General features: G+C 40.7%; 1 protein-coding gene across 2 annotated transcripts in view; it reads right to left on the reverse strand.

Annotated features, from left to right (window-relative positions):
- Positions 1 to 640: 640 nt before the first annotated feature.
- Positions 641 to 16816, reverse strand: part of b4galt5 (UDP-Gal:betaGlcNAc beta 1,4- galactosyltransferase, polypeptide 5) — a 29525-nt gene continuing 13349 nt past the window's right edge. Inside the window, exons 1-9 of one of the 2 annotated variants that reach the window (XM_051424943.1) lie at positions 10150 to 10296; positions 9400 to 9519; positions 8978 to 9091; positions 8277 to 8404; positions 6821 to 6937; positions 6437 to 6624; positions 6224 to 6346; positions 5706 to 5807; positions 641 to 4999 (exon numbers count right to left, since the gene is read on the reverse strand). In XM_051424943.1, coding sequence (XP_051280903.1) covers positions 4852 to 4999; positions 5706 to 5807; positions 6224 to 6346; positions 6437 to 6624; positions 6821 to 6937; positions 8277 to 8404; positions 8978 to 9091; positions 9400 to 9502 — 1023 coding nt within the window. In that variant the 5' untranslated portion in view covers positions 9503 to 9519; positions 10150 to 10296 and the 3' untranslated portion in view covers positions 641 to 4851. Of the gene's footprint in view, positions 5000 to 5705; positions 5808 to 6223; positions 6347 to 6436; positions 6625 to 6820; positions 6938 to 8276; positions 8405 to 8977; positions 9092 to 9399; positions 9520 to 10149; positions 10297 to 16816 lie in introns of those variants that run through there. The other variant, XM_051424942.1, reaches the window with a different exon arrangement.

A 16816-nucleotide genomic window follows, 5' to 3' on the forward strand; every position in this document is an offset into this window, starting at 1 on the left:
AGAATTTACAAGCGGACCAAAATCTGTGATGTGTGATGAAACTCTCTAATTAGTCAGAATTTCCATGCGGGATAACTCCCGGAAGTAAACAAAGAAGAGCAGACTCCAGAGCGCCACTTTTCAATTTTACAATGGAGGGACGACTACGCGGGTTGCTCTTGGCCCTGGTCGTCGTGTTGGGTCGGATCGAGGTTGGATCATGTTCTCACCACAAACTAACCCTACCAGAGTTTGTTTGGAACCGGACCGAGACCACCTCTTCAACAACAAGGTCTCGGTCCGGTTGTTTTGGTCCACACCTCAGTGCGATTGATGTGTTCACACCTTCCCAAATGAACTGCACCAAGGGGGTAAACGCTCTAGGGTTCGAGTCAACCGAACTAAACAAGGCAGTTGTGAAAACGCCCTAAGTGTGAAATAAATGTCTCTTTACAGGAAGCATGCCTCTGTGTGCATGTTTATACGCCGCAGCGGTCGTTGTATGCTGCGTAACCACATTATAATTCGGAACATTTCAAATAAAGTCGCTGACCCTACTGTAAGGAAATGGGTGGGCAGAGGCAGGCAGGTTCCTTGGAGCACACTGGAAGTAGATGGACCCTAACATGCACACAAAACTAAAACACAGGCCGAGACGGGGTACTGTATCTTTACAAGTTTCATTTTATTGGTGTACTTTGACAATAACAATGATGGTATAAAAGAAAATCTCCATCATACAAATTTCAATAATCAAAAGATAATATGCCGATACACAAACAGATCCACATAAGGCTGACATCAAGTTTTGACAAGTGGCTTCAAATGGCTTCAATTCAAGGAGAATTTCTCTCCTTACAATCAGAGAAGATATATTTTTAATTAAGCTATCTGTATCCTTTTTCTTTTTTTTATTAGTTAGCTTTCATACAAAAAAATTGAATCGGTGTTGATTTTAGAGTGGATTGTGTCGCTGGTTTGGGTGCCTATGTTTCATTACATTAAGCATATGGTGTTTTTGGCTGACACATTGGTATCCTGCAGTGTTTTCTGCAGACCTACACCTTAACCCAACTGCTGTCACCATCAAAGAGACATCAGACGCACGGACACTGAACTTCATCTGAAGATACATCTGCCATCATATGTCTCTTTAACTGCTACAGCATGTTAAGTACAGGGAGGCCTCTGGACTGCAGAACCCCTCAGAGATTGTGAGAGAAACCTAAAATTCAGGGATATGGATGTTTTTATTTTATTTTTTTTAAAAAGGCGGTGCTGGGAAGCAGTGATGTAAAAACATTGATGTCGCTGTGTAAGCTTCACTAGCACTTAAATGGCACCGGATCAACCCCCAGCCAAATCCCTCCAAAGCCTTGTTCTTTATGCTAGCATCTGTAGTGATTTTAAGACCTTATAGAATTTCTAAAACACTACACACAACAATATTTACAATGATCATTTTCTTGATATGCACTTTTTTCAATTTAAATATTTTTGCTTATAAAAAAAAAAAAAAAACTTGAGTGAAAAAAACACTGCAATAAATTAAGAAGCTTTAAGGCCGCCAGTCTTGTCAGATGCCCAAATAATGGTCCCTTCATTTAAACTGGCATAGAATGGATCAGAGCGGGTGAGACTATGGTATGGTGAAGCCTCTTGAGCGAGCAGTAGGCTCAGTCTTGGTCTGGATTGAGACCATGTACAGCATATATAACAGGAACAAGACTAGTCAGCATGCTCTTATCACCAACTGATAGCAATCCATTTCCTGTTGAAAATAAAAAGCAAGAGAGCATTGATTGATAAGCTCCTTGTTACTTCGTCATCGTCCTGCTGATTATGGTGTTGGCCGATGAAACTGCTCGTTCTATATCGTGGAGTATAAAGTCTAACAGCGAGTCAAAGAATATCTACGTCATCCAGAGGGCCTTATACGGAGAGGTTGCTCAAGGTCTGAATCTTCACCCGAAACACTCAAACTAAAACCATTTGGCTTTGCTATATGTCCATCTAGCTTTTAATTTAAAGCAATGTAAAAGTATAATATACAGTGTATCATTTAATTGTCAAGAACTAGAAAAAGAACCTGTTTTTTTTTTTCTTATCAGTGCTGAAAAACAAAATGAAAACAAAAATCTAGATGGAGGACAATAAAGACCTCCAAAAAAAGGTTCAGCCATTTCACTCAAACACACGTGGAAAAGAAAACTTAACACAAATGCTGCTACTGTCCATGGCTTCCACTGGGCACCTCCTGAGTGGTTGGCTAGGAGGTAAACACGTGCTTCTGTTTGTGGCGATGAACCAAAACAACAAGTAACACGAATTAGCTTCACCTGGCAGGATGAAAAGGCAACAGGATTACAAATGCATGCTCTAGTTTAATTAGAGCCATAGAAGTTCGAGGGACGTTTTGCCTGTTGATACTGGCCTTTGTGATGTTAGGATTGGTTCCAGTAAGCACGTAGAGACAGAATCCCTCAAAAGGGAGCTCTGGAAGGTCAGCACCATTGATTATCAATTTGTATAAAGGAGGTGCTCAGTGAAAGACAGTGACCACTAGCATGTTCTGATTAGGTATCTTGCTCTTCCTGTGGTTGTCACACAAAATGGCTTCCTCCAACGTGTCTGTTCAGCAGATTAATACACAGCAGGCTACCGTTCAATTTAATCTGAACCAGCTATTCGTGTCATTTCTGAGGAGGAAATCTGCATTTAAATGAAACGGAACAGCTCCTCGTTTACACAGACCTGAACCTCACAACTCCACACAAATACACATAACTGCAAGATTCAGTGCATCTAACACGGTCTGTCATACGTCACCCATTAACTCATCACATCAACCCGCAAGAAAAATAAAAATGGAACAATTACAGAAAATAATCCATAAAAGATCAAATAAATAAAACGAGGTCCTGCCTCTTTACTTCTTATTTCATTGTGGACACAACACAACAGTTTGTCAACCACCCACATATTCCCCGAAAGATACATAAGAAATGCATACAAGGCGATTTGTGTGAAATGAAGTAGCCGCATGACTAGAGGACAGACAGTGAGGACTAAGTGTCTGCGTGTTTTTTTTTTTTTTTTTTTTTTTAAACTACATTTACAGTATTGGGATATTTTACTCAAAATCAACACTGTCAAGCACACAAATCAGTGAAGGGACATTTTAGCTGTTGTGTACTGCCAGAGTGCTGTCAGTCTGTGTCAATGCAGATTGTTAGGCTGACATATGCCACCGAACAAAACCTCCACTTAGACCAACATCCCGTAATCGTATGATTTACACACAGAAACTCACTGGCCAAAGCCTGGCCACAAGCTAACAAAGCTAATCAGTGGTTTATTGTCTGAAGGCGTAAATAAGCACTCAGATCTGCTTTTTCCCTATCCAAGTCTAGATAAAGAAATGTCAGTTTAAAAAATAAAGGCAGCCATAGATTGGTTGTTGTAGAGATACAGTTTTCACAGCACCCACAGTGGAGGAGGGCTGGCTAACAGTATTACAAACACTAGACAATCTGAAAAATAACAAAGCAAAAGCTTCTGTAAACACCACTGACAGTGACAGCAATCAAGTATTCTCTACCGCCAATTCTCTCCCGTAAAAAATGAAGGTGAGTAAACATTAAGCATGTGGGATCTAAAAATAAAACGGCAGACAGTTTATCTCTCCCTGGCCTGGACTTACACACCGCACACTAAGTGAGGTCTAAAGTCAGTCAGTCACAGTTTCATGGTGAAATCTCCTGGAGGTCACCCTGAAGACCTTGCACTGACCACAGGATACATATAGGCCATTTGCATAGCTCTCCCTCACTTATACACACACACACAGACACAGACAAGGGTTCTGAAAAGGGTGGTAGGTTTGCTTAGGCAAAGGTGTGTTGAATGTGAAGTTTGCATATGCAGTCACTCCATCTCTGTAGTCCAATAAGGGTATGCTAGCACCCATGCTATTGCATCTGTATAGTGAGGAAGTCAGGGCTAAATTATGCTGTCTGATATTACAGCTTATTGCTAACAGGATGAGCATTGCACTCCAACATACAACCACTTGCAGGTGACCAGAACATCCAATCTAACTTTGCAAATACAAACATCACAGTCTTTAAATGGTATGTTCACAGGACAAAATATAGCTTGTAAGAGATGATTAAGGTATTAATATTCTCTAAACATAGGATAAACTATTTCACATACAGTATACATGACTGAAAACACTCACTCTTTTTTATTTCATTTTCTCTTGCTCTCCTCACTTGTAGATTTGGCATATCTTCTGCAGAACCAGCTGCAAGAGTCCACTCGGTTAAAGTTGCTGCATGGTGTTGTGTGCATGCAAATGTTTTCACAGGTTTACTGCATTTGTTAAAATAAGATAAGAACAACAGCAAAATAAAAAATTGAAGCTTCAGGGACCATGTCATGAATGTGCGTGCGTATTGTGGCCTATTTTAATAAACAAGCACAATAGTGTAGGGCTGAGCTAATAGTTGACTGAATAAGAAAATGAATGAATGAATGAATGGATGGATGGATGGATGGATGGATGGATGGATGGATGCTGAAGGCCAAAATGGTGCAAAAGGCATGTGGAGACTGAACACTAGATAAGCCCAGATGAGAGGAGTGATGGACTGTGGCACAAGCAAGTGCAGCATTTATCCTTAATTTCTTTTATGATTTATCCAACATACTTATTTGAGTCTCCTTTTTTTTTGCATACAAACAAAATAAACAAAGCAAATAATCAGTCAACTAAAAAGTTCTAAGCAGTGCTGCAACTGGTGAGATATGGCTGATGTCCCAAAGGACTTTGATTCCCAGGTGTTTTGCAGTCCAGCTGTGCCTACGTCAGTAGTCAGCTACGGGTGCAAGCTTTCTGCTCAAGCTGACTGTGATGTTGGTGTAGAGAGGCCTCCTGGACACTATGGGGGAGTAGTTTAGGTTGTTAAGACCATCCACTTTCTGTCTCTCCTTTGAATGGCGTAGTAAACTATACCTGCAAGAGCACACAATAAATCAGTCAGGAGAGGAGAGGAGAGGAGTATGCAACAGTTCTGTGCCCAGTGCATTGGAAAGTAAGTTTAAAAGTTCAGGTTAGACAAGTTTGATTGTTTATTAATGCTCCGTTGCCACTCAATGAGACGTTGTTGAAGAACAGGTTTCATCATCCTACACAGTCTTACGAGAAGCATATTGGCTGATACTGAGAGCGTCATTGTCTGTGACAGTTGCATATTTATACCCATGGGCAAGACGCAACATTGTTGACAAGAACACACTAGATTTTATTGAAGCTTCACAAAGACACATTTATATTCATATGTGTATTCAATATTTCATTTATTTTTTCTACCTAGTATCAACTTCTTGAAGTTTTATTAACAAATGAATGAAACATTTATTCCTTGGGCTGTTTTAAGTAACTTAGATTACAGCACAGAGATCATGATTGGAATTCAGGCCCGAAGCATACAAGCATATCACATGCAAAGTCTTTAAAAGAGTTGAAATTCTCTCAAAGTCACTGTTCTGGCTGCTCATGTGACTGGCTTACACCACATGAGCCTAAGCCTCATTCCAATTATCAGCTTCCACTTTTAACCAAAGGGTGTGTGTGTGTGTGTGTGTGTGTGTGTGTGTGTGTGTGTGTGTGTGTGTGTGTGTGTATGTGTGTGTTTGTGTGAGCATGCACAGATACTAACCTTCCCAGGAACTGGACTTCCCCGCGATGGTGATGAGGAATTGACATGTAGCGTCCCTGCTCTCCGTGTGGTCTACTTACGGTGTAATTGGCATACCGCACTCTGTACAAACATGTAATGCCCATTAATCCATTACACATGCAGGCTGAGCAAATACTGCAGTGATGACTTTCATTGTCATATTTTTTAAAGAAAGCATAATAGTAATCACTATTTTAAAACTGTGTGCAACATGATACAGACAAATAAAAACACATGAGGGGGAGGTTTGGCAGTAACTGCACATAAAAGGACTCTTTACATACGGAAACATTACACAGGCCAATCAATTAGAGTTTGCGGTGTATACTTAGAGCCGAGTGTGTACAGCTGCCTGTGGGCTGTGTAGGTGGGGGGGAGGGACAAAAACGGTGTGTGGCAAAGGAAAGAAAACACACATACTATTGCAAAAGCCTGCTATGTGCCAACTGGCCCAACCCATCTCTTGAGTCAACGATACTGTCAGCTCTGCGACTCACCTGTTCCAGAGGTCATCGTCCTCTCCTCCCCAGCCCCAGAATGCATTAGGAAATCCATTAATCTTTTTGAACTGCTTCACCGTCAGGCCACTGACACCACCGAAGAACTCATTATATGGGAGCCTTGGGGAGACAATTACACATAGTAAATTCATATTAAGTAAGAAATACATTTACTGTATATATGCCCATGGAGACAGAATCCGGACTCACATGTAGGAGTACTTGTCGAGTTTGACCGCGAAGTGTCGAGGCATGTCTGTGCAGCCGTAGTAGTTTCTATCGTTCTCCATGAGGTGATCCACATCGTGGAAAATCAGACAGTCCCAGTCCAGGTCCTTCATAGCCTCCTTATAGCCCACGTTGAACAACATGGCTCGGTTAAATGGCTCTGTGCCCCCCTTAAGAATCAATAAAAGACATTCTTTCATATTATGACAATTCCCATTTTCATAGGTTGTTATGCTTGTTATGTTCAATCATTTGAACAAATTTAAACAGTAAAACCCGGAAATTTGTATCACCTGAGAAGGAAACTCACTTCCACACAGGTGAATCTGTGAATCCGTGCCAATGACTGCAAAGGTGTGTGCATACCTGTTCTATGAAATAAAAGGCAAACTGGAGTCTCTGTTTTTGTAGCACTGGCACCAGGTGTCTCAGGAGAATGGGTAAGTGTTCATGTCGGTTCCTGAACGGGACTAGGATTGCCACCTAAGGGACACAAAATGGATAATAGTACATAGATATAAAATGACATGCATATAAATGGGGGACACACACCGACACACAGAGCACACTGACTAGCCTAACAGTCAATGCACTATTTGTACAAAGTGAATGTTTTAAAGAGTTGTGATCTCTCAGTAGGTGATAAATGGGGAAGTGTAGGCGAGGACAGCACCAAAAACCATTAATTACCATGAAGACTCATGACTAAGAACTGGCAGATTCTTGATATCTCATTTCCACGATGAGATCTGGTATGCATCAATCATAGAAGCACTGCGGCACTAACTGGCAGTGAAAGGTGTTCCACACAGAGCGGTGGCAATGACAGTCCCTGTTTTTAAGTTTCTTTTAAGCTCAAGAAAAGGCAAACTGTCACAGGAAGGAAAAAAAAACCCCCCCAAAACAAGTGAAATGGGGCAGCGAAGAGAGAGAGAGAGAGAGAGAGAGAGAGAGAAAGAGAGAGAGATCACTGAGGTAGATGAGAGAGAGATTGCTGGCTAATGAGAGAAAGAGATAGAGAGCTGGTTGTCAGAACATACACAGTCCCTCAGGGCAAATGAATGTGAGAGACGGACAGACAGATGGTAGGCAAGAACGCTCTGTTGGACAAAAAAAACTGAGTGATGAAAAAAGAGCACACAGTAGAGGAGGCTGGTTAAAGTGTGACTTACTAACAATTTTTTTTGCATTTGAACGTGCAAGTGGTGTAAGAACATGTATATGACACATACATTGCACAATGGACATGTATTGGACATGGCAGTTACAGTGTATGCATTATATGTCTGGACTGTGAATGCTGGAAACTTCCAGTAACAGACACTGATTATTCTCCCCATTACTTTTGACAGCAATGTCTGTTGACAAGAATGACATAGTCACTCAATAATTCAACTTTGTACACTCCTTAGTTACAGAATTATTGTGAATACTTTGGTATAAAGTCATTTTGAACTAAACCGTTCCCAACAACATCTGTGTATTAGTGATTGTGACATTTATTATTTTGAAAAATACACAATATTGCTGTAATCTTTTGGCACATTGAGCACCACAAACTAAATGCCATAGAGCGCTTTGTAAGGGTTCAGCTGCAGCTAATATTGCCAGAGGGCAGCAAATGACAACATGTACTGTAACATTTATGGGCAACAGATTACAGGATCAATCAACATAAAGTGTGGAGCACAATTTGCCACCAGAGGAGCTTCAAAGCCCCCTTGTATAGATTCTGCAAGTCTCTGAACTCTACAGAAGGGATGAATACCATTCTTCACAAAATTCTTCCATTTGGTGTTTTCAATGTGACATCCACACTTACCTTCCAGCGAGGTAAACAGTCTTTGGGCTTCCAGTAGCCTCCTTGGGCCATGCGAGGCTCTCCCTCCAGCAAGGATCTCTCCACCTCCTCCAAAGATATCTCACTCATATTCACCTCCAACCTGCCCTCTGTGTGTGGCAGGAGAGGAAAAAAAAAGAGAGGGAGAGGAAGAAGAGACAGATTTTATGAGCCAGAAAAAGCGACGAGGGTGAGGAAGAAAGATAGACAGAGTGAATAAATAGGAATAGGAAAGACATGAATGGGGGGGGAATAGATTAAGGGAATGAGATGAGGAAAATGTTAATGACAATACAAAGAGGTATGGAAAAGGGGGGGAAGAACAACACTCAAAGCTTTTAACAGTTGAGCAATCTGGGGCATAAATTGCTGGGTTAAGCTATTCTCTTAACATATTTGCATGCCTCATCAATCAAAACTGGAATAAAACAGAAGCTCTCAACCATTTCACTCCTTATTATTAGAACAAATATGTACAGAAGCACCACTAAAACTCACTTATGGGAACATTTTACACGGCCAAGAAAATCTGAAGAACTGTTTTTTTTTTTTACCATTAAGGGTCAACCAAGTAGACCAAATGACATTTTTCTCATCTGGTGCCTTACATATATTAGAGAATCATCAGCCAGGATCAAAGAATTAAAGACAAACTACAAATCAAACTTCAACAGTGCACTTACTCATGGAGGGCAGTCTCTCAGGGCAAATCTGGGAGGAGAGGTAGGTGAAGCCCTCTGGGAGGTATGTGGTGGGAGGATCATCACTCTCGCTCACATTGAAGTCATAGGAATAGTCTGGGGTCACACATATACAAGTATCAACACCACCATCAGCGGGAGCTTAATCCAGTCTTTATCTACATGAGTCAAGCTTTTTGCTCTATTGTGTTGTATTTTGATCTTTTCACCTCTTTCACTGCTGCCTAAGCGAAGTGCTCCATACACATGTCTAAGCCACTAACAGTACAGACCGGGACAGACTCACCTACTACAGCTCTGTTTCCTTAACTGCATTTGCACCCATGTAATTGCATTTTTTAAAAAGCAGCATATGAGCTAAGTATTCCCGATACACCTCGGTGCATCAACGTGTATGTTTTTACCTGTGCCATTGATGCTGTAAGCCCCTCTCACCACCTGCTCCAGAACCTGAGCCCCAATGTTCTTCACGTTCTCTCTGATCTGGATCCCTCTGGCTTGGACCATGAACACATACTCATTCACTGTGGACAGAGGGGAAAAGGACAGAGAGTTAAGCCATGTTATTCTTGGACACAGTGTAAAAGTCACATCAGTAAAAAATAAATAAAGCGGGGAGGGTCTACAGCTTGAAAGATCACCTCATCGGGCGTAATAACCTGTGAAAGTGCATAAATACAAACTACCATTTATAAAAAAATAAATAAACCTTAACTGAGGTACTTATTTTCACTTTTTTTAGACCAACATCCTCCTCCTAGTGTAAGTACACTCTTCCACCTGATCTGGTCCAAACTGATTATCTGCCTTGGTGACGTAATGAGGGTGATCGTTTTTCTTTTCATCTTAATGAGCCACATGTCGAGGGACTTTCATTCCAAAGAAGTCAAATATTAGAATGTAAATCTATGATGATGGGGCAGGAGAGACAACTCACACTTATTTAAGGAGAAGTGACTAAGATAATTAATTTTAAAATATCTGCCTTCCATGCATAATAACTGCTATGTTACGTTGCCATTTTCGATATGATCTACTGTGCGGTTCGTCATAGATCATTTTTTGCAGCAGGAAAAAAAAACACTAACCCACAAACAAGGTGTAAGTTTAAACAGACCGCACAGAGGTTGTGCACAGAGACGGAAAGTTCCTACCTGAATTTCAATCCATTCGATCCATTCAATCTCAAATAATAATCAGCAACATCAACAGTTAATCACGAGATCCACTAGAGAACTACATCCTCGTGTTTGATATCTCTTATTACAACTGTTGTGAATTTTCATGACAGTTAACTATCAGGAACTTCACCAGAGAAGCTTTGTGCCACTTCTCTTCAGTCTGGTTTGACCTAAATAACACCACATCAGAGGTCAACCTGCCAAATAGGAACTACCCAGTAGAACAATGAGAGGGGATGTGGTCTAACTGCGCGATACCTTGCCCCAACCTCATTCAAATGCAACTACACTGTGGCCACAAATGTGCACTTGCATGAACCAAACAGTGACTCACACAAGTTTCTGATTTCAACAGACAACAGAGGAAAATACCATTTGTTCAAAGCACCAGAAATAACTCCCAGGATCACCGACTACAACTCCTGTTTCTTTATTTGGAGCAGCATGCCAGCACAACGCTGCCAAATTGATGGATCTCTGCCTCAGTGACTCTGTATCCAACTGCACAATCCCTGGCCATTAATCCAATCAGTATTTACCTTAGAGCAATCCCAATATGATCCACACATGTCTGTGAAGATGTGTGTCCCTGTGTGTGCTGGTGCGCGCACACATTAATTCTGCTGAGGTAGAAATCTACAGGATGTGATTTGTCATTAGTAATTGTATTACAGTTTCCATCACATTTATCTTGTTTTATACAAACTGCCGGGCATGCAAGACTAGAGACTAGTGGCTTAGCGGTAACTGAAATCAATGCTCTCATTTTACCTCTGCAACATGCAAATGTTACAGTGCAGACGAAGGAAATCTGCAAAGGATAATAATAATGAAACGTGAAACAAGAATGCAGACGAGATCCAGTTCACTCTCACTCCAACACACGCAGAAGTGCATCAACAGACGCATGTCCACACATGCATACACAAATCCACACACACATTCACTGATGCCCTTCAGAGGTGCCATATGATGGAAAAATGCTAAGAGGCTTCTGGAGCGTGATCCAGTCCTACAGGCACCAACATGTTTTTGAAATGTTTGCATCGCCCTCCTGCCAATGTGAACACTCGTGTACTGTATACAAAGTTGGTTGCACAATTCTCTCTCTCATCAAACATGCACTCTAGAGAACAGAGCAATGGTTACTGCTGAGGTATTCGAGGCTACAAACTGTGACAAATGCAATTAAACATAAGAGACCAAGAGTTTAGACGAGGCTGGCGTGGTAGCCTACAACACAAGGCCATTAGTGCTGGACATAAGCAAGGACACACACACACACACACACACACACACACACACACACACACACACACACACACACACACACACACACACACACACACACACACACACACACACACACACACACACACACACACACACACGCATCACTAGAAAAGGGGGCATTGCATGCATGCACAACTATACCACAAGGACCCCAACTGCACCTCATCCTATCAGAAACCCCCACTGTAACCTATCAAGCAAGACCTTGAACGACCTTGTCCTCTATAGCTCTCACAGAACATTGTTGTCCGCATGCCAAGCCTGGCCCACCTCTCTCTCCCTCTCTCTCTCTCTCTCTCTCCCTCTCCCTGTCCCTACTTCCACTTATCTGTCCTTTCCTCTATCTTCCCTCTTCATCTTTCTGTGCTGCTGTCTCTGTGTAATGTGGTTTGCATCAGTTTCTGTCAAGTCTGTTTGTTCCTATCGTTTAAGTAAATAATCTGAATGATGGATTGCAGGCTTAAGGGGACAATTCCAGGCACAGACCCTGCACCACACTGTACTGTAACTGAGGTTAATAGAAAAAGGGAAAAAAAGCCAACAAACAAGCAAAAAAAGGAAACACACACCCCCCCTCCCTCCCCCTTCCTTGCCTCTGAAAGGCAATTAACTCCACATTGATAGCTCAGCAGTGGGAGGTGACCGGTCCCGTTCTGGTAGCTCCCTGATAAGAGCTGAAAGGCAGTTTTCTCTCCCAGCAGAAACGATTTCTGCATGCACACACACACAGACACACACACACAGACACACACACACACACACACACACACACACACAGTAACACACTATACATATACTCATAGCTTTCAGGGTTTAAAGCTGTCACTCGCAGAAAGGGTCATTTTTACTACCACTGCATATCAGTGACACCCACAGACCCGAACATGTATAAAGACATCCAGGAAGTAGGGTACTATGGGTGCAAATACATCATTCCTCAGAGAATGCTGAATGTGTGTTATGTCTGAATTAATGACACTATCCGTAATGTTGCACTCTAAATTGACCATACATGATTCAGCAGCCCATTTCAATACCTTATTGGAAGTTAAACAGCCAATTACTCAGAGCATTAGCACTAGTCTCTCACAATTCACCAGAACAACCCCTGTAATTTGACTGTACTGATCTATTGAGTATCGGCATTAAATGGCAGTGAAGATGACAACATTTCCTCATTGGATGTAGGTTGATTTTTTTAAACACGTGTGTTCTTTTTGAACCATTATTGGGTTTGATCTGAAGGGACAAACGTGTTATTACCTTCTTTGACCCTGTGGAAGTGATGCCGAGAAACCCAGAGCTGTGGTGGATCAATAGTCACACACACACACACACACACACACACACACACACACACACACACACACACACACACACACACACACACACACACACACACACACACACACACACACACACACACACACACACACACACACACAGAGTTGGCAAACTATTACCATATAGGGAAATATATGTCTTTTTACGAATGAAAAATACTTCTACATACTACTACATTCATTTGTGTGATTTTCTGAACCAACATTGAGAGTATTTTTCCTTTTTTATCTTGATGGTGAGATATAGTAACACCATTCAGTTTACACAGAGATAAACTCGCGTCCTGTTTGTTCACCGTCAAAATCACTCAAGCCATTTTTTACATGAACACACGCACTCGTATTTCAGAGTCAAAGATCTCCCATGAGTGGCGTTCAGGAGTTCATTTGAGTATTTTAACAAAAAGTCACTGCTTGTGGGGGGATTTTGTTTAAATACTGAGCAAAACCACAGGAAATATTTTGACAAGTATTGCTGGTTTTCTGAGTAAATTCACACTACTGTTGAAGATTCTTTCTCTTCACCAGGAAGTCTCTGGTATTTATAAATATTTGAGTTGCTGATTAGATGCCATTTCTATAATGAACACTGGCAGATATAGCTTTGGCATCTCCCTTACATATTTTAAACTGACAGGAAGAAAAAGAACTACATCAAAGAACTACATCAAACTACATCAAAAGTACATTTTTCTCATCATGGGTTCTCCCATGCAAAACAAAAAACTCTTTCTAAGGTGGAGATTTTAACTGAACATTCATTTGTGTTCAGTCTCACTCACTCTTATCTTTGTCGATATTTTTCTTTCCCTCTCCCTTTTCCTCATATCCTGGCACCTCCTTTCCACGCAACCATTATTGTTGTCATGGGTAACTTAAGGTTATGTAAGCAGCAATGTGTAATGCTTTCTCTAGGTTCAATTCTGTGCATGCCTCGAGAGACACATATATGCAAAGGCATAGATTTCCCGCATCCCCTTAAGGTGAAAAAAAAAAAAAAAAAGCACAGCAGCTGAAGGGAAAAAGTGAAAGTGTTGCTACTGGGTATGAGCTACTCGGTGAGCACTGCAAATGGATGTTCAGTAACAATTATTTAAATGCTAATAAAGAATCAATCAAATTAAATTCAGACCCATAGTCCTCGGATAAAAAAGGATGAAAGGTAGAAGAAAAAAAGATGGTTTAAACAATCTCAAGTGGACGAATAAACTAAAACTATAAAAATAAAGAGTTGCCACAAATCTAATATCTCAAGCAATTTTCATTTAGTATTTGACATGGATTTATATTTAATTATTTTCTTAAGCCTCCTCCTGTATATATATATATATATATATATATATAGTATCAATTATTTTAATTGAAGATTCATTTATTTCAAATTATTTTTGTTTGCAAAAAAACCCCAACAAAAACAAAAAAACATATTGGAGTGGTTCCAAATCATGGTGCAAATCAGCAAATTAATTTGCAACTTTCAATGTGCTGGCTTTAGTTGTCGGCCCTGGGAGTTGACCCTTTGACATCGACAAATAACTTTCTCGTATTTGTTCACCCAAACAACCACCCACCCTTCCTACACAAAAAAAGGATGTTTTTCTCCGTGAATCGGTTTCCTGTTTTCTCAACTTACAGAATCACACCAACATGAACTCGAGCAGTTGCAGCTGATAATGAGGACTATATTAGTCCGGTGCTAGTTTTGGTCACATGGCAATCGGTCATAAGTGGATCATGAGACTTAACTTCAAACCACACAGCTGCACTGCACACACAGGATAGAAACACACCCAATAAAGCCCCTATCACACCACACCCAAACTGCGAGTGGAACTACAATGACAGGGAACCATCATGACTGCATTAACCAGAATGCTCAGCCATCATGTACACAGGAATTCAAAAAGATTCCCAAGAGCTCTGTTCCTCCATTGGACTGGGGGACATAAACAGATTGGCTGGCTAGCTGACAGACAGGAGATAGAGAAGGCAGGAGTCCATGACAGAAAAAAAAAACCTACGAAAGACGAGAATCTCAGAGCAGATGTCTCTTTGACAGGCTGAGTACTCTTCATTTACTCCAACAGAAATTACGTCAGCACTTATTGCAGATTCTGGCATCCTGCCCACTTCCTGCGAGCATCCAAACCACTTGTGCTCCCATTCCCCTCTTTGCCGTTTCCTCTTGGCTGGTCAATTTCATTCATTCATTCAATTGTCATCTATCTTCTTTGCCTTCTCCGCACTCTGTACAGGTGTTAAATGCCTGTGCTTGTGACCCACCCCATTATCTTTGATTTATTTGTAGTATATTCAGTTCTTTTCCTGAAACACAGACAGGAAACTCATCCACGTGACATCAGCAAAACTTTCACTAGCACTTCATGCCAACTTCTGTTATTAATTTCCTTTGTGTGATTTGCAATTGGGGTGAAAGAAGGGGCACGTTTTCCAAAATCCACGTATGTCAACAGAGAAAAAAAGAACAAATTGTCGCATGAATCAGTCTTGAGAAATGTAGGTACTTCCCTACGCTCTTCATGCGCTACACACGGTAAGCTGCTGTTTTCTTTAGCCTCCAACCACAAACCAATACAAACACAGTGTGCACACACAGACACTTGCAGACACCATATGGCCCTGACACCTCTAGCTCAGTACTAATGTTTTCATATTTTATCATCATTGACATTACTTGACGATTATACTTACTTTTATAATTTCTTATACTATATATATATATATATATATATATATATATACACACACATATATATACACACATATATATATATATATACACACACACACACACACACACACACACACACACACACACACACACACACACACACACACACACACAGACACACTATTACACTGTCAAAGGCCAGCATAACTATAGAGTAATACTGGGTTCACTGTGTCACTATAAAAGTGTCAGCAACCAAACGTTCATACTATCGTGTAAGTAAAGAGTAAGATAAGAATCTTTTCCTGTACACAGTAAAAAAACTGTTTTTTAGTTACACCACCAGGTCCTTATTCCTTAAATCCTTGAATGTGAAAAATAAACTATATTTAAGTATGTAGAAGTTGACATACGGTATTTACACGTCACAATTTATACAGACAAAATGATAGAGATAAAAGATGTCAGACTAATTAATAACTGGTAGGTCTAACATGTAAAAGTTCAACTGAAACAATTATGGTGCAGCAACTGACCGATCTAGACAATTTCTGTGTTAGAGGATATGTGTGAATAGTTTAACCTGCTGCTGTTTTAAGTTCCATGTGAAAAAAGCAAATATTTACCCAGATCTGAGTTAACCCTTTGTGTAAGCTTTACTGTTTAACAATGTGGAGTGATAAAAGCAAAAGTAAAGTACTTAACCATCATTTGTGAGCACAGGAGGGGGGGCGGGGGTAGTTTTAAAAGTTAACTCCCCTCCTCAGGGCTGCAATGCATAAACAGTTAACTGGCAGCCATTTCTCAGCAGCACTTAACTCTACTTTGCCAGTTTATTCTTAGCTGCTTCCCTGTCAAAAAAAAGGGAAGAGGGCTTGAATATACATGCTGTTTTCACACGGCTTTACTGTATACAGTATACCGTCACACTTAACCTCAACAGAGATTTCTTTCTTTCTTAATCTCTCAGCTTTAAAGCTGTTTTGAACCGCTCTGGTTAATCAATGACACTAATCGATTGATTAACCTCCAGGCAGAGAGAACGCGGCCCTGCTATCTCAGCAGCAGTGCACTTGTCACTGTAAGAAGTGTTGACATTTTCCACTGATACTCTTATACCAGAAATATGAGAAGCAATGGCGCTGATTAATTTAGAAGATATGTTATAATTATGTGTAGTGTAATGGAAAACAATGTGTAATGGAAAAAGTATTGTGGAAAAAAAATAAAAAATAAATAACCTCTCTCAAATAACACATCACACTTACAGACACAGTATATTCTAACACATGCCAGCAGGGACAGCATGGGG

Source organism: Dicentrarchus labrax, unplaced genomic scaffold (assembly GCF_905237075.1).
Source record: "Dicentrarchus labrax unplaced genomic scaffold, dlabrax2021, whole genome shotgun sequence".
Lineage (NCBI taxonomy): Eukaryota > Metazoa > Chordata > Actinopteri > Moronidae > Dicentrarchus > Dicentrarchus labrax.